A 27,152-nucleotide genomic window follows, 5' to 3' on the forward strand; every position below is an offset into this window, starting at 1 on the left:
TTTTCTTTGACTAGCACATTATTTTTTTACATGCATTTGAATGCCTTTAGAAAGGACACTCCAGTTCCTATTATACTCTACTGTCAAGCATCTATCACTAAACACCAAAATAGCTGAGAGCTCACACAGTAGCCAGGCAGGCAGTCTGGCTTCAAATCATGGCCCTACTCATTATTAATTGAGATACTGGGTTTATTATATAATCTATGACTTGCTCTGTTCATATATAAAATGCAACAAAATCTTAGTATCTAACCTACTAGGTTAGATAGGCTAGAATATGTGTATATAGGGGTGTGTGTATGTGTATATATGTGTGTGTGTGTGTGTATACCAGGGGACTTCAAAATGTTTTGGACACAATGGAATTACAGACAACTTTCTTTTGGTATAGAACATTTGAAACCCATGCATATTTACATACTATGCATCTCCATGAATTTTTTTAGGGTCTCTCCTCTACAGGTTATTTTGAAACAGTTCTTGTCCCAGAGTGAGCACCATGGAACTTTGAGCTATTGCTCTTCTTGCCAAAGGCATTTGCATTTGAGATCCAGATGTATGTTCTCTGGACAAGTGTTTTTAAATGGCTTCTGTAACCTACAGCCACATTTCACCAATGGATGCTTCCCTATATGCACACACACACACCCATATACACACCATGTACAAGGAAACAAGCTAGTTTTGTACATACTTTGTCCTCATTTGACAAGGCAGCAAACTGAAGAACAGAAAGAACTCTGCCAAAGCCACACAGCCAAGAAGTGGCAGAGCTGGGACCAAATCCCTAAGTCTGGCTCGGAGATCTGCCCTCTGCTGCTTTGGTCAAGGTATGAGCAAAATTAGTGCTTTTTGCCTGTAAATATTTATCTGCAAATATTCTGGTTTCCGCATAAAGAGTCATTACAGATAAATGGCAAAATTCAATAAAGTTGAATGAAATTCAATGAGCCCCTGGTTTCAACATTACCATACTGTGACATGTTTTACTCCTATCACTTGGGGAAATCAACCATCAGAGACAGAAGACAGCTCGTTTACAAAGAGGGGCCTTTGCCAGGGTTCTAGCTGAAGCTGCGGCACCGTTACAGCTCCCCATGAGCTCTCTTCCAGGCAACAGTGAGTGGTGACTCCACTGAACACCAGCCTCCTGGTGGTATCAGGGGGACATAGGCCCCTCTGTCACCCTATGCTACAGTGGTTTTGGCGTCTGATTCAAGAATTTTGATTCTTATGGTTTTTTCTGTTTCGACTGAAAATTCCAGATTCTTCCTCAAAGACTTGTGTGGGTGAGCATCTGGTCTTACCGAAGTTGGGCTCCACCAGGAGCGCTGCTCCGCACTCCCGACAGGTGAACCACGAAGGCCTCTGGCCGACCCGGGCTGGGAAAGGTCCTCAGAGAGACCCCTTTCCTCTGCTCACCGTGGGCAAAAGACACACTGCCTGCAAGGACACAGGACAAGGACGGCAGGGACGGTTACTCAGTTCTGAAACAGGAATTCAACTCTTCCAAAGTTCAACCACAGCTCACAAAAGAGAGACAACAGTAAAAGGAAAAAGAGGAGAGGAGAAATAAACTTACAGGAAGCTCCCAAGACCACACAAACCTTGTTGGTTGGAGGTGCAGACACACAGAGAGAGCTTCCACCTGCTGGTTCATTCTCACAATGGCCACGGCAGGACTGGGCCGAAGCCGGGAGCCAGAACTCAATTTGGGTCTCCCACATGAGTGGCAAGGACCCAACTACTCAGCTCATCACTACTGCCTCTGAGAGAGTGCATTTAGCAGGAAGCTGGAGTCAGGAGCTGGAGATGGGAATTGAACTCAGGCCCTGCGTTGTGGGATGAGCAGTTCAACTATAAATCCAAATGCCCATCCACACACCCTGCTTTTGAACCCTATCAGCCCTACTCACTTATGTCTGTTCCTTCACTGGCTGAATTACGAAATCCAGTAGTGGAAACAGAATGGGGTTAGGCAAGTTTTAATGTGGATTTATTACCAGGCTTTTGTTTGAATTCTACCTCTAGCATATTTTTAAAGGTACATACTGAAGTCATTTGGGGTGAAATATTATATGTATGTATTTTACTTTCAGTTACTTCAACATTAAATGTTGTAAATGTGAACTGGAACAATCATTGAATACAGTCAGTGATCTCCTGGATGTTTTTTGTGTTTTACTTTTCATTATTTTGAAAATTTCCGATAGGAACTCAAAATTAATCAAACCTGTTTGAAGATATAGATCAATTTTGGAGAGTACTCTGGTTATTTTAATCAAGTTATTACAAAATAACTAAAATTTTTAAAGATTAATTCTGCATAGAAACAGAAATCATGGACATCCACATAAAGAACAGTATTTTTACACATAACTCTTTTCATACCAAGTTAAGTAGTTACTAACACAAAAGAAAAAAACTATATGGAATGGTACATATCACTCAAAGTGACACAAGGGGCAGGGAGTAAAAGATAAGTTTTATGCAGAAAAATAGGCTAGAAAATAGACAAGAGGGCGGGTGCTGTGTACGGTAGGTTAAGTTCCTGCTGTGCCTGGGAATGAGTCCTGCCTGTGTCTGATGCAGCTCCCTGTTAGTGTGCCTGGGAGGCAATACTGATGGCCCAAGTATTTGGGGCCCTGCTACCCATGTGTGAAACCCAGATGGAGTCCCCAGTTCCTGGCTTTTGCCTGGCACAGCCCCAGCTAATGTGGCCATTTGGACACGAACCAGCAGGTGGAAGAGTTATCTCTACCCACTGACTCCCACTCAACCCAGTCATTCTGCATTTCAAATAAATCAACTTTACAACACAAAAAAAATGTAATTATCTTTAGTTTAGAGAACTGGCAAAAAGAAAACAAAGAGGAGTCACTGTTTGGACCATTAGATCAGGGAAGCTACCCAGGGCTAAAACCTCGAGTACCCAAGGCAGCCATGGTGCTGCGGTCTCTCAGTCCAGCACCTGAATTCACATTGGGACGGAAGCTGCAAGAATGCCAGGGAGATTTCCTGTCCTAGCTCTCAGCCCCGCCTTCCAAAGGACTTCAGTTCCCAGGCCTTCTTAACTCTGATGCCAAGATAATGACAAAACAAAATCCCTCCCACGCTTATTACGAGATTGAGGGTCCAGTCCATGTGCAGGACTCGCTGCGCTGACCCGCTGAGGGGAAGTGGCACTTGCTGGGTGACCAGGAGGACGCTGAGAAGGAGGAAAGGCGACTGCAGGGCCGGGAGCCCGCTCTCAAGGGTCACCACGTGAATGTGCCAAGGCCGTGCTGTAACACAGAGCTCACACCATCTGACAGTCACATCTCCCTGATCTCCAAGAGCTAACAGGAAGATCTGACACGTACTGTGGTGATCACTGCCCTGCTCTGAGCAACGTTTAGGCAGACACCTGAGCTGACACAAAGTCTGTCTTTTTATTGTTGTACAGACCCAGTCAGGTTTTTAGCAGTATGGTTAACAGACTCCCAATGCACACACCTGGTGCTCTGCTTCCTGAACCCCTGCTCTGAGGGAAGGCACGAAGCTGTGGATTAGGGAAGTTCTGCTCCTTTTCATCCAAGCAGCCCGCATAGCATAATCACGTCAGCACGGGAGTGACTGCACGAAGGGTCAGGCATTGTGTGAAAATACTCTCGTGGGCCCGGCACTGTGCTCCACTTCTGATCCAGCTCCCTGCTGACAGCCTGGGAAGGCAGTGGAAGAAGGTCCAAGTGACTGGGCCCGTGCACCCAAGTGGCAGACTAGGATCAAACTCCTGGCTGTGGCCTGGCCCAGCCCCAGCCATTGAAGCTATTTGGAGAATGAGCCCGCAGATGGAAATTCTAACTCCGCCTTTCAAATACATACATATCTCAAAAAATAAGAAAAAAGAAAAAGTTCTACAGAGATTTCACAATTGTTTGCACCAAAATAAATTTCTTTGAATTCCACTTTTTTAACAACCTTTTTGAATTCCCTCATATTAAACTAACATTTTAGTGCCCAGAGAAAGGATGACACTGGCAAATTAGTGACCAGTTACCTATTTCTGCATTCTGTGAGGCCAATTTTAGAAAAACAACAACTCACCCAGTGTTGGGGTCATGTTGCCGACGGCAATGAATTCGGGGATCGCGACCCCAGCGGCATATCCCACGGTCCAGACGACTGAGAGGGAGCCGTAAGTGCCTCTTCTTGAGACTACAACTCGGCAGGTGCCTGTTGCAATGTCTGTGAGTCGAAAAGCCGTGGATTCAAATCCAACCTGTGGAAGATAAGCATGGAGAATCTCTTTCCTTTCCAAAGGTTCCTGTTTTCTGCAGAACAAGCGAAATGTGAGCATTCCCTTTGTTTATCCAGTGTGTTTCCTTCGCCGACAACAAATTCAGTTAAAGAGAAATGCTTAAGAAATGCTATATGAGATTTGAAAGTGTCTAAGTTTTCAAAACTTATTTTAAAATTCTACTTTATAATTCATAATTTCTCAAGGAAAATGTAATTCTTTGAATGAAAAAATATCAAAGAAGATAAATGGAATTATGGTTAAATGAAAGTAAAAGACTTAGCGTGGCATTTTAAACATCACTTTTTGATGGGTCTTTCAGAACCTAAAATTGAAAATTGACTTCTAACATACAATGTACTTCTTCATTTATAAAAACAAGCACCATGAATCAGATCTTCTATTAAAGTCATTAACACTTTTTTGATTCACGTTGTTTTTCTAAAGGATCAGAAAGTTCCAAGGTTTTTTTTTAAATTAACTTTTTTTTTTTAAACAGGTATTGAGTTAGCTCTTGTTTTAAAGGCAGCCTCCTGAGGTGCTGAGATGGCAGAATAGGGAGGGAGCTTACTGCTCTAGTCTAAGAGAAGATAGTTGAAAAAAAAAAAAATGGAGAGTGCAATCTTGGGGAAGAGTTAGGAAGAAAACTGAAGTGGAAACTCCACACAAGTTAGAGGAGAGCTGTGCATCTACATGGAGAGTTTGGACATGCCGCATGAACAGGGACACAACCCAGGACCCCAGCAGCCTAGAATGAGAGAATGGACTGCATGGCTTTTTTAGTGAAATAATGAGAAAAAATTTCCAATTTGGAGAAAGAAGGGGACGTCCAAGTACAGGAAACACATAGCACTCCTTAGACATGACCAGGAAAGATTTTTACCACTACACGTTGTAGTCAAACTCTCCACAGTAAAACAAAGAAAAGATGCTTTTTTAAAAAAATTTATGGGCCAGTGCTGTGGCTCACTTAGTTAATCCTCCACCTGCAGCATCAGCATCCCATATGGGCACCGGGTTCTAGTCCCGGTTGCTTCTCTTCCAGTCCAGCTCTCTGCTATGGCCTGGGAAGGCAGTGGAGGATGGCCCAGGTGCTTGGGCCCCTGCAGCCGCATGGGAGACCAGGAGGAAGCACCTGGCTCCTGGCTTCAGATCAGCTCCGGCCGATCCGAAGCCATTTTGGGGGTGAACCAATGGATAGGAAGAACTTTCTCTCTGTCTCTCTCACTAACTCTGTCAAATAAAAAATAAAAATTAAAAATTAAAAAAAGATTTATTTATTTGAAAGTCAGAGTTACACACAGAGAGGAGAGACAGAGAGAGAGGTCTTCTACCAGCTGGTTCATTCCCCAACTGGCCACAACAGCTGGAGCTGTGCCGATCCAAAACCAGGAGCCAGGAGTTTCCTCCTGGTCTCTCACATGGGTGCAGTGGCCCAAGGACTTGGGTCATCTCCTACTACTTTTCCAGGCCATAGCAGAGAGCTGGATTGGCAGTTGAGCAGCCGGGACTTGAACCAGCACCCATAGAAGATGCCGGCACGCAGGTGGCTTTACCGACTACGCCACAGTTCCAGCCCCAAAAAAAGATTCTAAAATGTGCATGAGAGAAATGTCGGATTACTTTCAGAGGATCTCCAATTAGACTCACAGATGAGGTCTCATCAGAAACCCTAGAACCTAGAAAAGAATGGTGAGATATAGTCCAAGTCTTAAGAGAAATAAACTGTCAGCTCAGAATACTGTATCCTATAAAGCTGGCATTTATGAATGAAGGTGAAATAAAGACCTTCCATAACACACAGAAATTGAAAGAATTTGTCACCACTCGTCCAACCTTAGAAAAGATGCTTAAGGATGTGCTACACTCAAACATGGCATCACTATGAAAGAAGGTAAAGGCAGAAAATTTCCCCATAAAAGTACAAAGAAAATCCAATATTTATGGAAAAATAGTAAGGCCAAGTCATTATTATCGATAGAAATATTGAATGTAAAAGGCCTCAAATCTCCAATTAAAAGATATAGACAGGCTGAATGTATTAAAAATAAGACCCATCTATCTGCTGCCAGAAGAAACAAATCTCACCAACAAAGATATACACAGACTGCAAGTGAAAGGATAGAAAAAGATATTCCAAGCTCAGAGATCAAAAGAGAGCTGGTGTAGCCATCTTAATGTCAGACAAAATACACTTTAACACAAAAACTGTTAAGAGAGACGAAGAAGGGCACTGTGTGATGATTAACGGATCAACTCAACAAGAAGTTCTGACTATAATAGATGTATATGCACCTAATTACAGGGCACATGGCTATTGAAAATAAATATTAATGGATCTAAAGGAAGATGTAGACTTCAATACAATGGTATTTCAGCAATGGACAGACCAGCCAATCAGCAAGGAGAGAGTTAATTTACACTATAGATCAAATGGACCTGATACCTACAGAACCTTTCATCACACAGTGGCAGAATACACATTATTCTCATCAGTGCATGAAACTTTCTCTAGGATTGACCACATGGTTAGGTCATAAAGCAAGTTTCAGCAAATTCAAAAAAATAGAAATCATACCATGCATCTTCTCTGACTACAATGGAATGAAGCTGGAAATCAACAACTCAAGAATCTCTAGAACATATGCAAACACATGAAGACTGAAAACAAGCTCCTGAATGAACAGTGGTTCATTGAAGAAATTGAAAGAGAAACAAATTTCTGGAAATGAATAAAGATGACAGTACAACATATCCAAACATGGGATACAGTAAAAGCCATGTTAAGAAGTTAATAGCAATTGGCGCCTACATCAAGAAATCGGAAAGGTGCCAATTAAATGAGTTATCACGCATCTCAAAGACCTAGAAAGACAGCAAACCAAACCCAAAACTATGAGAAAACAGTTAAAATTAGAGAATAAAATTGAAACAAACAAACAAAAAAACAGTATAAAATATCAAAATGAAGAACTGGTTTTTTGAAAAAATAAAATTGATACACCATTGGCCCAACTAACAAAAAAAGACCCAAATCAATAAACTTAGAGATGAAAAAGGAAATAAAACAATGGATACCACAGAAATAAAAGGAATCATCAGGAATTACTACAAAACCTGTATGCCAATAAATTAGGAAACCTAGAAGAAATGGATTCCAGGACACATACAACCTACCAAAATTGAGCCATGAAGACACAGAAAACCTAAACAGACTGACAACCAATAAGGAAACTGAATAAGTATAAAGATCCTCCCAACAAAGAAAAGCCCAGGACCAGACAGCTTCACTGGTGAATTCTATCTGACATTTAAAGAACCAATTCCAATTTTCTCAAGCTATTCAAAACAACTGAAAGGGAATGAATTCTTCCCAAACTCCTTTTATGAAGCCAGCATCATCTTAATCCCTTGAGAAAGATACAACAGAGAAACAGAAATACAAATTTTCCTGATGAACATAGACACAAAAATTCTCAGCAAAATGCTAGCCAGTCGAATCCAACAACATATCAGAAAGATCATTCACCTGGACCAAGAAGGATTTATCCTTGGTATGCAGGGATGGTTCAACATTTGCAAATCAATGTGATACATCACATTAACAAACTGAAGACAAAAATCATGATTATCTCAATATATGCCAAGAAAACAATTGATAAAATACAGCATCCTTTCATAATGAAAACCTTAAGCAAGTTGAGTATAAAAGGAATATTCCTCAATACAATTAAGGCAATTTATGGCAAACCCATGGCCAACATCTTATTGAATGGGGAAAAGCTGGAAGCATTCCCAATAATATCCAGAACCAGACAAAAGAGCCCACTCTCACTATTGCCATTTAATATAGTCCTAGAAATTTTAGCCAAACCCATTAGGCAAGAAAAAGAAATCAAAGGGATACAATTTGGGAAGGAGGAAGTCAAACTATCCCTATTTGCAGGTGGCATGATGCTATATATAGGAGATCCAAAAGACTCCACTAAGAAACTATTGAAACTTATGGAAGGGGAGAGGGAGCGGGAGAGGGGAGGGTTGCGGGTGGGAGGGAAGTTATGGGAGGGGAAAGCCACTGTAATCCATAAGCTGTACATAAAGGAGTTTGGTAAAATGGCAGGATATAAAATCAACACAGAAAAATCAATAGCCTTTATATATATAGACAATGCCACAGCTGAAAAAGAGCTTCCAAGAGCAATCCAATTCACAATAACTCAAAAAAAAATTTTAAATATTGTGGAATAGATTTAACCAGGGACAAAGATATCTATGATGAAAATCGCAAAACATTAAGGAAAGAAATAGAAGACACCAGAAAATGGAAAAATCTTCCATGCTCATGGATTGGAAGAACCAATATTATCAAAATATCCATACTACCAAAAGCAATTTACAGATTCAATGCGATACCAATCAAAATAGAAAAAGACATTCTTCTCATAGGGAAAAAATGATGCTGAAATTCATATGGAAACAGAGAAGACCCTGAATAGCTAAAGCAATCTTATACAACAAAAACAAAGCCAGAGGCATCACAATACGAGATTTCAAGACATACTACAGGGCAGTTATAATCAAAACAGCCTATTACTCGCACAGAAACAGATGGATAGGCCAATGGAACAGAATAGAAACTGCAGAAATAAATCCCCACATCAACAACCAACTTATCTTTGACAAAGGAGCTAAAATCAATCCTGGAGCAAGGACAGTCTCTTCATCAAATGCTGTTGGGAAAACTGGATCTCCACATGCAGAAACAAGGCCCCTACCTCATACCTTACACAAAAAAAATGTACTCAAAATGGATCAAAGACCTAAATCTATGATCCAGTACCATCAAATTATTAGAGAACATTGGGGAAACTCCACAAGACACTGGCATAGTCAAGGACTTCTTGGAAAAGACCTCAGAAGCACAGGAAATCAAAGCCAAAACAGACAAAGGGGACTACATCAAATTGAGATGCTTCTACAACACAAAAGAAAGACTCAGTAAACTGAATAGACAGTTGATAGAATGGGACAAATTATTTGCAAACTATGCAACTGATAAAGAATTAACATCGAGAATCTATAAGGAGCTCAGTAAACTAAACAACAACAAAACAATCCAGTTAAAAAATGGGCCAAGGACTTGAACAGGCATTATTCAAAAAAGGAAATTCAAATTGTCACTAGACATACAAAAAGATGCACAGGATCAGTACCCATCAAGGAAATGCAAATCAAAGCCACAATTAGGTTTCACCTCACCCCCATTAGAATGGTTTTCATACACAAAACCACCAACAGAATATGCTGGTGAGACTATGGGGAAAAAGGTACCCTAATCCACCACTGGTGGGAATGTAAACTGGTCCAGCCACTGCGGAAGACAGTATGGAGATAATCTCAGAACTCTGAATATAGACCTACCATATGATCCAGCCATCCCACTGCTGAGAATTTATCCAGAGGAAATGATATCAGCATATTAAAGAATTAGCTGTACTCCCGTGTGTATTGCAGCTCAATTCACAGTAGCTAAGATATGGAATCAATCCACAAGCCTGTCAACTAAAGACTGGATAAAGAAATTATAAAAAATATACACCAGGGAATACTACGTAATGGTAAAAAAAATTAAATCCTGTCATTTGTAACAAAATGGATGCAACTGGAAAATATTATATTTAGTGAAATAAGCCAGTCCCAAAAAGATTAATGGTATATATTCTCCCTGAACTGATAGAGTACCTAAGAGGTAATTTATTGCAGTGAAATTGACACTTTGAAATGCAATGACTTTGAATAGCCCTTGTTGAGTGTTGAACAGTTTTAATTTTTTTCATACTATTTGTTGAACTCTGTACTACGTGTGGGGTTATTCTTACGTGTATAAAGTTAATTGAGAACAGATTTTAGTAGAAAATAAGAATGGGAATAGGAGATGGAAGAGGAAGAAGGGTGGGAGTGTGGGTAGGGTGGGAAGAATCACTATTTTCCTAAATTTGCATTTATGAAGTGCATGATGTCTATATGCCTTAAATAAAAGGTTTCTTTGAAAAAAAATCCTTATTAGATTTCTTATAAAAATACATTAAAAAAAAATCCTCCTAAGGGTATGTGAAAACTCTGGTCAATTAGCAAGAAAGCCAGATTCACCTTGTAATTTGGACCACCGAGTTTATCTTTTTAGGTCTCAGTACACATTTGGGATAACATTTGATCAATAGTGATCTATAAAGACCCATTTTCCCTTGTTTAAATCACAGTGGAGAACAGCAGATGTGACCTGATGTCGTAAGATGATTCTCCAGCCATAGAGGAGGCAGCAACCTGAACTTGACACTAGCACGGACTCTGACAGTGGGGCGTCTGCTTATCAACTGCCACTCTGCATGGGATCATCCTTGTTCCATGGCTGGACGCCTGCCAGAACCTGTCCTCCCCACAAACATGTGCACATACATCATGCAACTCATGGAAAAACAGAGGACACGCCCACGACACAAATGCCCTTGACCTTGACCTGTGGGGTGATGCCATGGAGTGAGGAAATACATGGAGTAGGAGCAGGAAACCCTTGACTGCTCCAAGTAAATGGCTTGCATTGGAAGAAACCTGTTATAGCAATGACTGAGCAAAGAGAAGATGGCAAATCTTCAAAGCATTGATAATGTCTAGACCTTCATTTCTTCCTGGGCAAGAGGCAGTAAAGAGAAAACCATTCCCGTTGGTTATCTTTAGCACTGGTAGACTCCTCTTTGAGGAACAAAGTGATTTCATTCCCCATGGAGATGACAGTCAGGGCTAGGTGAAGGGCATCCCTAAAGGCCAGAGATGGCAAAAGCTCGGGTTCCTGCCCCCTCATAAGACCCACTTGAGGGTCTGTATCTGGGGCCAGGCTGCCTTCCTCACTTGAATTAAGGAGTGGGACAGAACTTATTTCTCAACATGGGCTTCAAACACACACGTTGCCATTGCCACAGAACATAGCCCTTCTGATGATACTGACAGCCCTCAAATTGGATAAAGGTGCAACTGCATCACAGGATTGGATCACCAGCATTTACACCCGCACAGAGCAGCCACAGGAAACCACAGCCTGATTTCTATAAACACTCTCAATGCTAATAAATAAGTCTGAAATATTAACCAGTTGTTCACCATTTTAATTATTTAGCAGTAAATACATTACTATTAAATATTCAACATCAAGAAAAGACCTGGAAAATTTGACTTTAGGTGATGGTTATTTTAAAAATTCTATCTTACATCCAAATTCTACAAGTTTTCTTTAAGCTGCCCTCTAGTGGCTGGTTGAGAGAACACACCCAGAGCCAACTACCTGAGAATTGGCAGCCTTCTCAGGGACAGCAAGGATGGCAGATTTGGCTTCCGGAAGAATTGTGGGCATCCCATAGAAACGGCCACCAACAAGCATCACAGTCACCAGCTGCAGAGTGAAATTAGAGCCCAGCGGCAGGAAGACCTGCAAGCAAACAGCACCAGTGAGAAATAACTTCCCAAGGAAAACACTGACATTTGCCCTGAGCCATTCATTAGCACCTGGCCTTAGGTTGTTCAGTAGCGTTTTCACCAACATGTGCATTTTCCTCCTTGTCATAAACCAAACCATCTTATTCAGAGTGTGAATTCAGAGGGTGAGGAATGGTGACATAGGGTATAAAAATGCAAACGTTCCAGTTTTCCCTATGTGCCCAAAGGGCCTCAAGGGGGACAGGAATCCCAGGATAGCACTGGGGATGGCACCGTGGCCCAGCAGAATGGGAGCAGCCCCCTTGCAGACGGCGCCAGCCCCCAAAACCCAGCAGAGTTCGCTTTCCCCTCCTTTACTAATACCTATTAAGTCTAATATTTGCTCAAAATGGATTTTGATTTCAGTGTCCTGGTTATTTAAATATTTTAGGTGAGTAAAAATTACTAACAATATATTAGATGATCGACTTTCAAAAAAAATTTTTAAAGATTTGAAAGTCAGTTACAGAGGGAGAGCAGAGAGAAAGAGATCTTCCACCTGCTGGTTCACCCCAGGCTGAAGCCAGGAGCTTCATTGGAGTCTTACAGGGCAGCAGGGGCCCAAGCTCCTGAATCATCCCTCTACTGCTTTTCTCAGGCCATTAGCAAGGAACTGGATTGGAAGTGGGGCAGCCAGGGCAGGAACTAGTGCCCATATGGGAATGCTGGCATCACAGGTGGAGGCTTAATCTACAACACCACAGTGCTGGCCCCTGTCTTCAAAACTTTACAATCCAACGAGATGGGGAAAATCCTAAATTTACAAATCAGTGTTACACAAGAGGTTATTTTTGAAGCCCATGACACATTCCCACTGAAAAGGTTTTATTTGTTAATTGTAGCTTACAAGTTATTCCATAAACCTAGAATACTCCTAAGGATGTAGAGTTCTTACTGAATACAAAAGCATCCATTTCTATGGGTCCACTCAATCTTTTAAATGCAACAAATGGAAACACTGTCCCACGCCAGACCCTCACATGTCTAAAACATGTATCACAGCAGAAGGAAATGTCAGTGTGAGGGTTAACAGTGTTTCATTCTTTCAAAATGATGCTCACTGAACTGAGTCACAGGTCAAATGCTAAGGAAACAAATGAATCATAGTATCCTGACTTCAAGCCTAGTTCACCTCTCCCGTTACAGTGTGCCTCTCCCTTGTGTAGGTCACTGGCTGGGCAGCTAACGTCTCTCTGTTCCTATTTGCTAAAGAAAGCAGGTGTCATGGCAGCACTCTGGCATAGCAGGTAAAGCCGCCGCCTGCAGTGCCAGCATCGCATGTGGGCACGGCTGCTCCACTTCCGATCCAGCTCTCTGGTATGGCCTAGGAAACTGGTAGAAGACAACCAAGTCCTTGGACCCCTGAACCCATGTGGGAGACCCAGAAGAAGCTGCCGGCTTTGGATAAGCCAAGCTCTGGCCTTTGTGGCCATTTGAGAATGAACCAGTGGATGGAAAATCTCTGCCTCTCTGTAACTCTGCTTTTTAAATAAATGAGGAAATATTTTTTAAAAACGCAGGTGTCAGCTTGAAGCACTCATTCCTCTGCTTCAGTGCCTACCCAGCTCACATGCCTGGGTGACAGGACAGGTCCCCAGGGATGCAAAAAAAGTGAATATTAACACTGGACCTGAGTACTTGTGGTTATGAGGAAATGCTGGTTGTCTACAGAAGGTGTTAGATTAACTTGAGAGTTTTGAAGTTTTTCAGCTACGCTTCCACTTCCCTCTTCCAGGGTTGCCTCACCAATGCTAGCTTACATATTTTACATCATTCCTGACAGTATTGGGCCATGAACAGAATCTGTAGTCTCATAACATTCGTGGACATCTCCAACTCTTTCCACGTGCTTTGACAACTGGCTGTCAAAGTTCCTTCTCCACTAGACAGGCGGCAACAAGATAAGGAAAATTTAGTCTCAGTCAGCTCCACATTGGCCAAGCCTCTCACCAAGACCAGCATCTAAGAAGTGTTCAATACCTGCCCCAACCACACAGGTGAAAATCCTCTCACATCCTGACTTGGGGCCCTCTTCCTGTGCTGTGCCAATGATGACTGCTGTCAGGGTGTGCGTCATTAAAGAACCCAACTGATAGCCAGGCATGGTGATGGTTTATACTCCATGCCAATGTCCTGATGTTAAACCTGCTAAGAGTCTTAGCTTTCTCAGCCTAACCTTGCTCAAAGACATGCTTGAAGCTGGTTACACACATCATGGCCTTGGTGTTCTCTGTGGCACACCTGTCTGAAGTCCTGACTTCTACACAGGAGAACTGAGCTGGGAGAACTATATGTAATCTCTTGCAACTAATACTCCAACTTCAAAGAGCGATGTGATATAGCCACAGCACGAGGAAAGAGAACACTGAAAAACTCCCTTTGGTTTGTGTGCCTGTCATGCCTGAAGACCTTGCCCAACCAGTTACCTTGGAAGATCAACTAATGATCTGTGTGTAGTCACACACCCCACAGCCTACATTAAGAGTGAAGGAAGCCATGTAATTTGAGGTAGGTTAATAAAAAGCAGCACGGTAAGCAAAACAGAGGAATATATATGAATAAGACAGTAAACTTCTGTTACTCATTATAGAAAACAGAAACCAGAAAAGTCACTAAAATAGTCTCAAAGAAGATAGTAATTAATAGATGATAATTCAAATATGGTATTAGGAAAGCAAAGTTTCTTTATAAACTACCACTAAGCTTTCCAAGTCATATGAAATAAGGACTATTATCCTTTATATGTTTCAGGTACCATGGGGAACAATTTGAGAGCTAAGCAGACCAAGAGTCTTGGTCCGTGTATTAAGTATCACACATTTTGGCTTTCCTCTATATAGTCTGAGAGCAATTTTGTACTATATACACTGCTCAGTAACTGATGGAATAATCTTACCCTCTCTGTGGCAATTACTAGGGCCAAGTGAAACCATAGTATAAAATAATACAAATCTATTTGTGGAAAAGTTAGAGGGATGCTCCCTAGATTACATTAGCAACTCACAACACAAATATATTCGGAATGGGATGTAGGACTATATGGGAAAAAGTTTCAAGTTACATAATTTAAGTGCATTGTATTTTTAAAAATTGTATCTGCTCTATAACTGAGACTTAATATGATGACATTCTGGTTCATTGAATCCACCTCTCATGTCTTCTGGTTTGCACTCTTTACTTCAGTCTTGAGAAGTTTTGAAGACAGAAAAGGGAGTTGAGAAAATGATCAAGCAGAGTTATGAACTTCTGTCAGTTTCCCAGAGACACAGGAATGCAGGAATAACTCAAATACAGGTTCTGTTAAGAGGCCTCCATTTTTCTCCATTTTTAAGCAACAGAAATAAATGGGTGCACAAAAGCTAAAAGGCTGCATAGCATCTATGAATTAACGTAGCAGGTTTGTTGCTTAATCGTGGTGACAGGCCATTTTTCTATCGATCAAAAGTGTATATGAAACTTACTGGAAACTCCTCCACTTGTCTCCTGTTAAAGTTTTGTGGGATTTCTTACCACTCCCCACCAACAATACTGTGGGTAGATCTGGAAGCTTCCTATCACTTTCAGGCATGTAAGAGATCAGGCTTCTGAAAATTCAAACTTCATTTTCACATTCAGTGAAATTTTCCCTGCTTATCCCCAAGATCCACAGTGGGAGAGGGGCCATGCGCTTAAATGCCACCTTGGACCCTTCCCCACCATTCTCCGGGCAGCACTACATTTGCAGGGTGGACAGGCTGTTTTGCAAGAGAAGGACAAAGCCCTAGCCCCCTGCATTGGTCCTTCCCTGGCTCTCACTGACAACCACCATGTTTCTGTGAATACAGCACCCAGGCCCTGCTTTCTGGATCAATCCCAGCATCCGTGACACCTGGGGGACTTCACGCTTTGCCTTGCCATGACAGGTGACACACTCTCCTGATGACCTTTCCAATTCACAACGCACCCTGCACAGTTGTCAGATTTTTCCCCTATCTGGCTATTTTCTTTCATAATCCCCAATGCCATAATGCACTCAGCATATGAACTAAATGCATTGTTGTCCCACCACAGAAAATGATAACATATGTGCCAATTCTTGGCAGCACTGAGAAACAGCCACTCGCATCGCTTTCTGTGGTTCTGTCTGGGAAAGACCCTGAGGTGTCTACTTGCCACTCAGGGACTCCCATGCCTGCAGATCACTCTCATCACAAATGTCAGGAGAGGGGTGAGCTACCCTTCTCCTCAGTGAAATTCAATTTCCATGCTCCAAATCTCCAAGGTGAGAGACAGGCACAAGTCTGTGTATTCACATGGCCCCTCCAGACCCCAAGAGCACACAGCAGGCACTTTCCTGCCACAAGCTTTTGGATGGAGCACAGGAAGCCTACAAAGATCTCCCTTTCACCCAGTATCTAAGTGTAGGGATGCGGGGTGTGGGGGCTGTATGTGGCACCTTAAATAGTTCCTAGAACCTTGTAAGGACTAAATCATCATCCACCACTTTCTCTACAAAAATACATTATCTCCAAATAGGAATATGCTGATTCATTTATAACCTGCAAGCACAGTATCCAACAATGGCCATGCATTTCCTATGGCACTTTGTGTGATTGCATTCACAGACCTGAGTAAGACTTGACACTGACCCCAAGGGAAGCAAGGGCTCTCTGCAAGGAGCTCTGTTGGAATGAGGAAGAAATGGAAGAAAAACCACAAACCTGATTCCTTATAGGCACGGTGTCCACTTTGTACCTGGCACCATCTTTGACCACCAGCTGCCTCTCTCTGCCATCAGCGGCAATGGGGTGTTCTTCACGATCCGACAATATTCGAAACCCCACAGCCACATCTCCAAATGTCCCGGCAAGCCGCGTTATGTTAACTTGGATGGCTCTGGCGAGGCTCTGCCCAACAAGCAGTGACTGGCGTTCTGCATACAGGGTGAACACGCCGTGTGGGTCATCATTGGCAGAAACCGAGAACCAGGCCGTGCGTTTCTCCAGGTCCAGCTCTGCGCCGCCTTCCACAGAAGTGAGCTGGACCACACAGTCTTCCTGGATCTCCGGGATGTCATCTGGCAGCAGATGAACATCAAAGCTTGCTTCACCCTCTCCGTCGGCCATGGTGAAATACCCGCTTGTAGGAATGAAGTCTCCGGTCACATCAAACTCACTCTGTAGCTCCCAGTAAACCTAAAATGAAAGGAAAGTCATCCAACAAAGAAACAACTCAGTGCATTAACCCAAATCCTTTAAATTATGCTTTCTTCTGCTATACACAGGGAAATACTCTAGTTGGGCATCATTAAGTTCAAAGCCAACTTCCCCAAGCATATGTCTGTTTGCAAAGTATATTAACTCGTCCAGATCACTTATGTATGCAAACCACCAGGTAATACTGTAAAATCTCATTATAACAGCACAATCAGAAGAGATAGAGAAGGTAACCTTACAACCCAAGTTCCACAAATACATTAGTGAATTCTACACAACATCTGAAGGCTAAAAGTCAATAATTTCAGGACTCGTATCAGAATTTGTGCTTTAAATAAAAAAAAGGAGTACCTCTAGGTTATCAAGAGTTAGTCATTATCTTCCAAGAATTGTTGGCCTCCAAACCATGAATTTACAATGGAAGAGGTGTTAATTAATCTTTAGTACAGGGAAAGAGGTAAGTGTATAGAGAAATTTCACAAAATATCATTTCCTAGCAAATTACTTGATCTGTTAGCTATATACCCTCAAAACTTACAAGGACATCCCTAAACTTCCTATCAATGCACACATAAATGCAATCTCCTTAAAAACAGTTGCTAAGTGGAAAAAATCTACTGAGAAATAAAGCCCAGTGGAACATATTAAGCAATTTACAAAAACCACTGAGAAACTTAAGTAGGAAAGGTTTCCCATCAGAGCAAACACCACCACGCAGGACAGTGGAGTCCTTCATGGTTCAGCGAGAGGAACATCTCTGACCAGGGAACACATTCAACTGACACACACAGGAAGAGGCGGGGGAGCTGGCCACACAGCCCAGACGTGCCGCCACGAAGCCTCTCTGCTTCTGACTGAAAACTCAAACTCCAGTTTGTCAAAAATTCTAGTTAGGGGACCAGCATTGTGGTATAGCAGGTCAAGCCACTGCTTATGACACCAGCATCCCAGACTGGAGGGCCAGTTCAAATCCCAGTTTGTCCCAGCTGATCCATTTCCAATCCAGCTCCCCGCAAAAACACCTGGGAAAGCAGCAGAGTACGGCCCAAGTACTTGAGCCCCTGCCCTCCATGTGGGAGACCTGGATGGAGTTCTTGGCTCCTGGCTTCAGCCTGGCCCAGCTCTGGCCATTACAGCCATTTTGGAAGCAGCAGTAGGAAGATCTCTCTCCCCCACTGCCCTTAAAATAGATAAATCATTAAAAACAACACAAACAACAAAAACCCTCTAATTAGCCACAACACGTGGACTCTCTGAACTTCTCAACCAGATTTGAAAGCTAATTGGCACTCTCCTTATAAAATCAAGTTGGGGGGCAGGGCCAGCACTGTGGCATAGTGGGCTAAGCCTCCACCTGCAGCACGCCATTCCATATGGGCACTGGTTTGAGTCCCGGCTGCTCCACTTCCTATCCAGCTCTCTGCTATGGCTTGGGAAAGCAGTGGAGGAAGGTCCAAGTGCTTGGGCCCCTGCACCTATGTGAGAGACAAGGAAGAAGCTCCCGGCTCTGAGTCAGCTCAGCTTCAGCCATTGCAGCCATTTGGGGAGTGAACCAGTGGATGGAAGACTTCTCTCTCTGCCTCTGCATCTCTGTAACTCTGCCTTTCAAATAAGTAAATGAATAAATCTTTTTAAAAAATCAAGCTGGGGGACCAGCATTGTGATGTGGCAGGTAAAGCTGCTACTGAGATGCAGGCATCCCATTCGGGCCCTACGTCAAGTCCTGGCAGCTCCACTTCCCAGCTACTCCCTGCTTAATAGCCTGGGAAAGAAGCAGAGGATGGGCCCAAGGACTTGGGCCCCTGCCATCCCCTTGAGAGACCAGGATGAAGCTCCTGGCTCCACCCTAGCCATTGCAGCCATCTAGGGAGTGAACCAGTGTATGGAAGATCTCTCTGTATGTTCTTCTCTCTGTGTAACTCTTTCAAAATAATAAATCTTTTTTTAGAAGTCCAGAGGGAAATCATACCGTAATATTTCCAAAGGTGCCCCTAACTCTTTCAACAAAGAAAGTAATGATAAGGGGTCCCTCCAAAGCAGGTGGCTCCTCGTAGGTGTTCCTAGATAAGGATGTAGGGGCAAACTGAACAACTCCATTCGGATCGCCAAACTTCTGTATCTAAAAAACAGAAAAAGCAGAGTACATCACACACAGGATGACTACAGATGCAATTATAGTACCTAACAGGTCAGCACACAGACAAGCTGAGGAAAAAAAAGAAAAACACCTGAATATAATCTACCGCCCAAGTTTTCAAAACCACCTTCACAAAACTGACTCTTATTGAAAAGTCAAGTTTTTAAATTATTTCTCAAAGGTAGTAGGAATAAGTGTGCAGAAAATTGCAATTTGTGGAATCCAAAAATAGTACTTTGGTACCTGAAATTATTTTTCCATCTCATATTTGCTACATTTAACCAGGTAACCTTACCTAACTTCCTCCTATCAGCTATAATAGAACATGGAGAGGCCGAAGATGCCACGATGGTTCACTTTCTGAGTCAGGTTGGCCAGGCCCAGCTGTTGGTCAACACTAGTCTACATGTTGCCTTTAGGAATCCTGTAGAGTGACTGATGTCTCAATCAGTGACTGTGTAAACAGCAATCACCCTCATCAGTGCGTGCAGGCCTTATTCCACCTGCAGAAGGCCTACAAAGCAAAAACCGAGGTTTCCTGAAAAAAGCGTTCAGCCCCAGGACTGTAACTTGGGAATCCTTTGTGAGCTTCCGGCCTGGGGCCTGCCTGCCCTACACCATTCAAACCCAAGACAGCTCACTCTCTCCTGAGGGTCTTGTCTGCCAGCAGCCTGCTCCATAGATTCTGAGAGTGCCCATATTCACAGTCTGTCCCTTAAAATCACTTTCTTGTTCTCTCTGCCTGTGCACATACCCTACTGGTTTTGTTTCTCTGGATAACTGACACAGACCCCAAACAAGAGTGTTTTCCAAACTTCAAAAGAAAACATGGGACAGGCATTTGGCATAGCCATTAGGAAGCCCACATTCTGCATGGGCATGACTGGGCCCAAGTCTCAACTCTGCTACAACTCCAGCTTCCTGCACACGGGAACCCTGGGAGACAGCAGCTGTTGGCTCCAGTACTGGAGACCCTATCACTCATGGAAGTGAGCCAGATGGAATTCCAGGATCCTGGCTTTGGCCTGGCCAACCCTGGCTGTTGCAAGCATTTGGAAAGTGAACCAGCAATGAAATATCTTGTCTCTCTCTCTCCCTTTCAAATAAAATGAAAATAAAATCATGATCCTGTACATTCTTCTCAGTAGCCCTGGTTCCCTGCACTTTCTGTCCCAGAAGGACTGACAAGGTGGTTAGGGTCTGATCCAACACTACATCATAGCACTCATGGAACCAACACCATTCTCCCCTCAAGTAATCTGACTCACAGCTGGTTAATCATGTTCATATATTCCAATGACAAAGATACCCGATGTTTAGGATCATAGAACAAATACTTCCCATAAGTGCCATCGATCAAATAACAAAATTTCCTGAAGGGCTATAACATAAGCATGCATCACCATATTAAAACATTTTAAAATTTACTTATTATAAGGCTACGTAATGAACTAACATAAAACCCAGGAAGTTTGACCGATCTGAATTACAGTGACTTCACTTGGCTTTGTGATTCAAGTACTCATAACAAACATACAGGTGGTTTCAACAAACACAAATGATTTTCTGATAAATCCATTAAATCCAAAATTCTGTTGGAAGATCAAGTCAGACTTACTGTTAATGTGACTTCCTTAGCCCTGGAGTCTAGTTGTGCGTCTCCTTTCACAAGTTTAAGTTTAACGACGAAAGTCTTTTCAACTTCAGTTTCTTCGTGAGGATAGATGGTCAGGGCAATGGCTCTCAATCCGCCTTCCCCTTCTCCAAAAGAGAAGACGCCGCTCACCGGGCCCGCCATGTCTCTGTTCTGTGCTGCTAGGGCTTCCTCGGAGTTGGGTCCCACCACCTCCCAGCTCACCTGAAAGACATTGTTGTTTGTGGTTTTATGATCAGTTTGAAACAAAGATTTATTGCTGGCTGCCCAGCATTAGAGAACGAGGCAGATGTATGTAAACTATCCTAGGATATTTGCATTTATGACTAAGCTTTGCAAACAATATTTGAAAATATAAGCTACATACCTATAGAATATCAGTTTTCATGGATAAAACTGCCTAGAAAAAATATTTATACCTAGCCATTTGTCATCACTTCAGGATATCAAAATTTATAATCAGAAAACCAAAGGTACTTCAAAAAACCTGGGAAAAACGGGATGAGAAGACAGGTTTGTGTTGGTGTAGAAGATTTCAAAAATTACAAATACAAGGAGTCTTCAAAAATTTCATGGAAATGGAACATTATGAAAAAACTATGCATGGATTTCAATTTTTATTTTATACAAACATACGCTTAAGTTTTTCCATAAATGTTGTGAAGTTCCCCTTTACATACATCTGAAAAATATAAGGTATAGAAATACATACATTGTCCAGCTGTGGGCACAGCTCTGCCAATCAAAACCTATCTGATTAAGACAACAAAGGCATGTGAAAACCTGCTGGGTGTGCACTCTTCCAGACATGCTTAAATTCCTCATAAAATTAGCAGTAATCTTCATAAGCTGCTATGGAAGCAAGTTTTATGCTACAGCAAATACATTTTTAAGTTTCTATAATTTAAAGCTGTAAACTTTTCAAGCCATCTTTGAAGAAAGAAAACTACTTAATCTTTCTGCAGTACTGGGCAGATCTGATCCCTTCCTTCTTCTATGAACACTAAGATCTCTCTTGTCTTACATGACACAAGCACAAAACTCGTATGACACATACATGATATGACACACATGTGATGCACTGCACAAACAGGGCACTTTTGTGGAACCTGCATGATGCTCCTAAGGTACCTACCTTCCTAGTTTCTTCCTCCTTTGCTTTTCTACCTTTCCTGCTGGGCCTCCCTGAACTGATCCCTACATGCTGGGAGCCCCGGGAACAGATCTGAATCCTTCTCATCTACCTACACTCCTCAGTCCACGTGGCTTCAGGCACCTCCCTACACGTCAGCACCTCCCAGATCTGTGTCTGCATACCTGGGTCCCCCATGACACTCACTGGAATGCTCCTCCATCAGGCTGACTCCCTGGGAGGTCTCATGGGATCCCCTATCAGCACAGAATGAGCAGGGCTCCACAAGAACCTTGGATTGCCCCCACGCTCCTGCATCATGGGGGCAGCACGGACAAGGCTCTAACTGCTCAAACTAGAAGTCGAGGTGTTCTCCTGGATTCCTCTTTCCCTCAGACTCCACTTCCAGCCCAGGGAATTCTGCCTCCAAAACATACTATCCACTTGTCCTCCTCCTCATCTCCACCACTCTTATCTGAGCCACCAGCCTCCACCGGGACACCAGTGGCACTATGGGCACCCTAGTGGCACTTAGAACACAGTCATTCACTGGGCTGAGAAGTTTCTAGGTGATCCAACACACACAGAGCCCTTGGAGCCATCACCCTGCCTGCAGGGACCTCTGCGAACCTCGAACCACAGCTCCTACAGAGCTATGATTGCCTCTGCCCGAATGCTCACCCCTCTAACAATTCCGTGTCCCTCTCATTCTCCACCAAAGAACTTCCAGCTTAAATGTCAGTCTCTCTTCACCCCATCAAAACTAACCAGCAAGTCACCTGCAATCATGTCTCCCGATTGTACAGGCAGGCACAGTGGTATCAGACCATGTTTTCACTCATTTAATTGCTTATTGCTTCACTCTGCCAGCTGAAATGAAAACCACGTAAGAACAGAGACGAAGCCTATGCAGTTCACCAGTATGTTCTCAGTCCCTAGGACAGGGTCCAGCACTGAGAAAGCGCTCAACACATACTTGCTGAATTGATGGATTGTACCAGAATCATTCACTCAATTTCTATCATGTTCTCAGGAGTTCCTTGGGGATAGACGTATACCTCATTCTCTTTGATGTTCTTCATCAGACTCGAGAACTACTTACACTTTCAAGGTAGTTAATAAACACATTGATTGTAATTAGCTAAACACATCTGGGCAATAAGAAAATTCAACACCATATTCAGGCTACTGAAATTTATTTTTAAAACCATTTAAAAAAAAAAACAAAACACAACTCTACCTGAATCTCTCCCAAGAGTCCTCCAGTTCGCTCCAGCACCAAGGACAGAACCATGGTGGAATTGGGGTTAGGAATAGAAATGTTGCTTTCATTGAGAAATCTTACAACACCAAAAGGAGAATCACTCTTGGCAATGGTGATTCTGCTCACTAGGTGGCGCCCAAGGACTGCTCCGCCAGTAGCGCCAGTGAGCAGAATTTCAATGGACTCCTCAAATTCACTGCAAGAAGAAGCAATTCTGTGAGTCCAAACATACTGAAATGCTTGGACAACCCAAATAACTAGTCAGTTTCCAAACTGGTCATACATATTGAAGGCACAGTAGTCACATGCCAAGTGGTAGGAGGAAGGGGCTCACAAATACATGGTTGACCAACGTCAATATTACAAAACCCAGGACAGTGTATTACTTAATGCACTGAGGAAGTAGACGGATTAGTTCAGATTCTCATTAGATCTTCTAAGACTACAGGAACAGAAGTCATCATTCCGTCTACTGGAAGTGAAGTGACATATGCAGTCACTAATGTCACCAGGCCTCCAGTACTCCACCCCCAACACCCCCAGATGTCTGCCAATGGGCACACAAATGATCTCAAATTCCATTATCAGTGGAAACCCTTTTAAGGATCAGAACACAATATCCATGCTCTATTCCTAGGTCGGCCCACAGTATCTCCGTGTCACCACCAACCTTTCATTGTCATCAGTGATGGAGACGTTGATGAAACTTAAGTTCTGCCCGTGCTGAAAGGTGACAGAACTGCCATGCAGCAGGTAATCGACCCCTCCAGGGATGGCAGAGGAGCTCCGAGAGACGAAGTCGGCTGTCACGTGGCCGAATGTGCCACGCAGCCTCACCACCGGGATCGTGACCATCCCAACTTCCTCTTCCACTGTAATGGAAATTCAGAGCTCACCAGCGCACCAAAAACTCATCTTCGTAATATTTGGTCAAATTAAACTTGGCCATGAGGCACTTAGTTTTTGTATAGTCCATGATAATTTTTAGTGAGAATTTCACTTTTTTTTTTTTTTTTTTGAGGGATATAGTTTATCAGATGCAGGAAAGTTAACAGCAGTAACTTGAAGTTAAGCGCAATAAAGGTTAGAACTTAAATAATCTGTTTACTCATTAGCATAAGCATTCTTCCTCCCTGTGTAACAATGAATGACACTGTCTTTAAATATATATTTATTTGAAAGTCAGAGCTGCAGAGAGACGGGCAGAGACAGAGATCTCCCTTCTGCTGCTTCAGTCCCCAGATGGCCACAACAGTTAGGGCTGGGCCGGGTTGCAGCCTGAACTTCATCTGGGTCTCCCATGTGGGTGGCAAGGGCCCAAACACTTAGACCATCTGCAGCTGCTTTTCTCAGGCCATTAGCAGCAAGTTGAATTGGAAGTCAAGCAGCTACTACTCAAACCAGTGCCCAGATGGGATGCCAGTGTCAGAGGCAGTGGCTTTACCCACTATACCCCAACGCCAGCTACAACCCCTGCTTTAATTTTTATTTATTTGCATGCAATTCATAAATACTTTAGGAACATAATAATTCTCCCCACCATACCCACCCTCCTACCTACACTGCTACCTCTCCTTCCTCTTCCATCTCCTGTTCCAAGTCTTTTTTTTTTATTACTAAGATCTATTTTCATCTAACTTTATAAACAGAAGATTAACTCTATGCTAAGTAAAGAGTTCAGCACTTTGTATGAGGGGGCAAAAAACAGAAAAGAAAAATACAACCAAAGCAAATAAAAAAAAAAAAACTAAAAACAGAAAACTAACCACCACCACCACCAACAAAGAACAAAAGCTATTCCTCAACAGTCCAGACAAGGGCCGTTCAAAGTCATTGCATCTATTCAGTGTTTCAGGTTTTTTGTTTTTTTTTTTTTTTTTTTGGAACTTAATTATCTTTAAAGAAGAACCCAAGAATGATACATCTTTGGTGAGCACTTAGCTTTAATTTGTGTGACATAAGAATATCCTCCACCAAATACACTAAAATGAAGTAAATGTTTGAGAACAAGTTTTACTATTAACTCTCAGAACACAACTCTTGGAGGACAGAGGTCCCGCATGGGAAGTTAGCACACACTGACTCCTGTTAATTTAACAATTAACATTCTTAGGTATGATGTCAGTGATCACCCAAGGCTCTTGACATGAACTTCCCAGGCTATGGAATCCTTTTGTGACCACAAACTCTGTCAGTATTTAGACAAGGCCATAAGCAAAGTGGAAGTTCTCTCCTCCCTTCAGAGAAAAATACATCCTTCTTTGATGGCCCCTTCTTTCCACTGGGGTCTCATTCAGAGGTCTTTCATGTAGAACATTTTTGTCACAATGTCTTGGCTTTCCATGCCCGAAATGCTCTCATGGGCTTTTTAGCCAAACCAGAATGTCTTAATGCCGATTCTGAGGTCAGAATGCTACTTAAGGTGAATGTCATTCTATGCATCTGCTGTATGGATGTATGGACTGCTTCCCATGTTGGAGCATTCATTCCTTTTTAATTCTATTGTTGTTACCAAATATTAGTCCTATATATGTTAGTCCTATATATATGATCACTTTAACACTTGATCCTATCCATATGATCTCTATTAACACTTACAATGCTATTTTTAACCACCCAGCTTAAGGCCGACCCCTGCTTTCTAAGACAAGGCTAGATGGCATGAAAACCACTGAAAATACATGAACTGACAGGAAACCATTTTGTTTGAAACATAAATAATATAGATAGATGAGGCTTCTGTAAATATATCAATGTTTAAAAGTACAGCTGTAAGTACAATTCTATTACATTTTCAGTTCCTATGAAATCTTTTCATGAACCTGAAAATGCAGCCTCCATGTTTGATTTTAACTTAAAAATTCTTCCCATAATATATTTCTTAGGCTCTGCTAACCTCTTATGCTTTATTAAAACTTCACTTACTGGAGTTCATATTAGCTATGCCTTATCAATACTGAACATGCAGGGCTGGTGCTGTGACATCATCGGTTAATGCTGACATCCTATATGGATGCTGGTTCGAGTCCCAGCTGCTACACTTCCAATTCAGCTCCCTACTAATGCACCCGAGAAAGGAGTGGAAAACAGTCCAAGTGCTTAGGCCCTTGTCCCCACGTGGCAGACCTGGAAGGAGCTCTGGGCTCCTGGCTTCAGCCTAGCCCAGCCACAGGTGTAGCAACCATTTAGGGAGTAAACCAATGGATGAAAGATCAGTCTCTCCCTTCTCTTTCAAATAAACAAACCTTTCAAAAATTACTGAACCTACATTTTAACTATAAATGTTCATTGTTCAAAATTCCCCAAAGATAGTAACTCAAGTAGAAATCAAGGAATAAAAATAAATCCAAAGTCTAATTACTTGATGCATAACTGTGGCACCACTTAAACCACACATGGACTGAAGTTCACAAAACACAATTTGACTTACCCATAAGGCAGTATAAGCCAGCTCTTAAAGCAATTTTTAATAAACTTTACAAGTAGCTAGGCTGTCAAAGAATTCTGATGGACCCAAAAAATTAATTGCAGCAACAGGATGCCATATTTGAAAAGTTACATTTGTATTCGGCCTTTGAATAAAATCATGTCCTAGAAGGGCAGCCACATGTAGTCTATATTTTGCTTGGTAACAGGAATACTGGGAAAATTCTAATAGTAACTGTTCAGAAAAAGCAATATCAAAGATCCTTACACAGCCTATACCTGCAGTCCAGCAAAGTATGAATTTCAAAAGTGATTATTCACAAGAAGGAAAATACTCACTGATTTCTAATCATATAGGAAACTGTTCATATAAATTAGAAAAATTCTCAGAAAATATTTGAAACATTTTAATAACCCTAAAAGCAATTTCTTCTAGATTATCTCATTCCTGGCCATTTATCTTGGTCATACACAGAAAGGTTCAAGACTACCCAAAGGAACTGAAAATATATTTTCAAAGTAACACATGAATAAA

General features: G+C 42.2%; 1 protein-coding gene across 1 annotated transcript in view; it reads right to left on the reverse strand.

Annotated features, from left to right (window-relative positions):
• ADGRV1 (adhesion G protein-coupled receptor V1) overlaps positions 1 to 27,152 on the reverse strand; it is a 568,898-nt gene that overhangs the window by 355,166 nt on the left and 186,580 nt on the right. Inside the window, exons 66-73 of the mRNA XM_062211963.1 lie at positions 23,862 to 24,063; positions 23,168 to 23,387; positions 20,760 to 20,999; positions 18,974 to 19,123; positions 16,510 to 16,983; positions 11,619 to 11,762; positions 4,090 to 4,264; positions 1,311 to 1,446 (exon numbers count right to left, since the gene is read on the reverse strand). Of these exons, the coding sequence (XP_062067947.1) occupies positions 1,311 to 1,446; positions 4,090 to 4,264; positions 11,619 to 11,762; positions 16,510 to 16,983; positions 18,974 to 19,123; positions 20,760 to 20,999; positions 23,168 to 23,387; positions 23,862 to 24,063 (1,741 nt within the window). The remainder of the gene's footprint in view (positions 1 to 1,310; positions 1,447 to 4,089; positions 4,265 to 11,618; positions 11,763 to 16,509; positions 16,984 to 18,973; positions 19,124 to 20,759; positions 21,000 to 23,167; positions 23,388 to 23,861; positions 24,064 to 27,152) is intronic.

Source organism: Lepus europaeus, chromosome 15 (assembly GCF_033115175.1).
Source record: "Lepus europaeus isolate LE1 chromosome 15, mLepTim1.pri, whole genome shotgun sequence".
Lineage (NCBI taxonomy): Eukaryota > Metazoa > Chordata > Mammalia > Lagomorpha > Leporidae > Lepus > Lepus europaeus.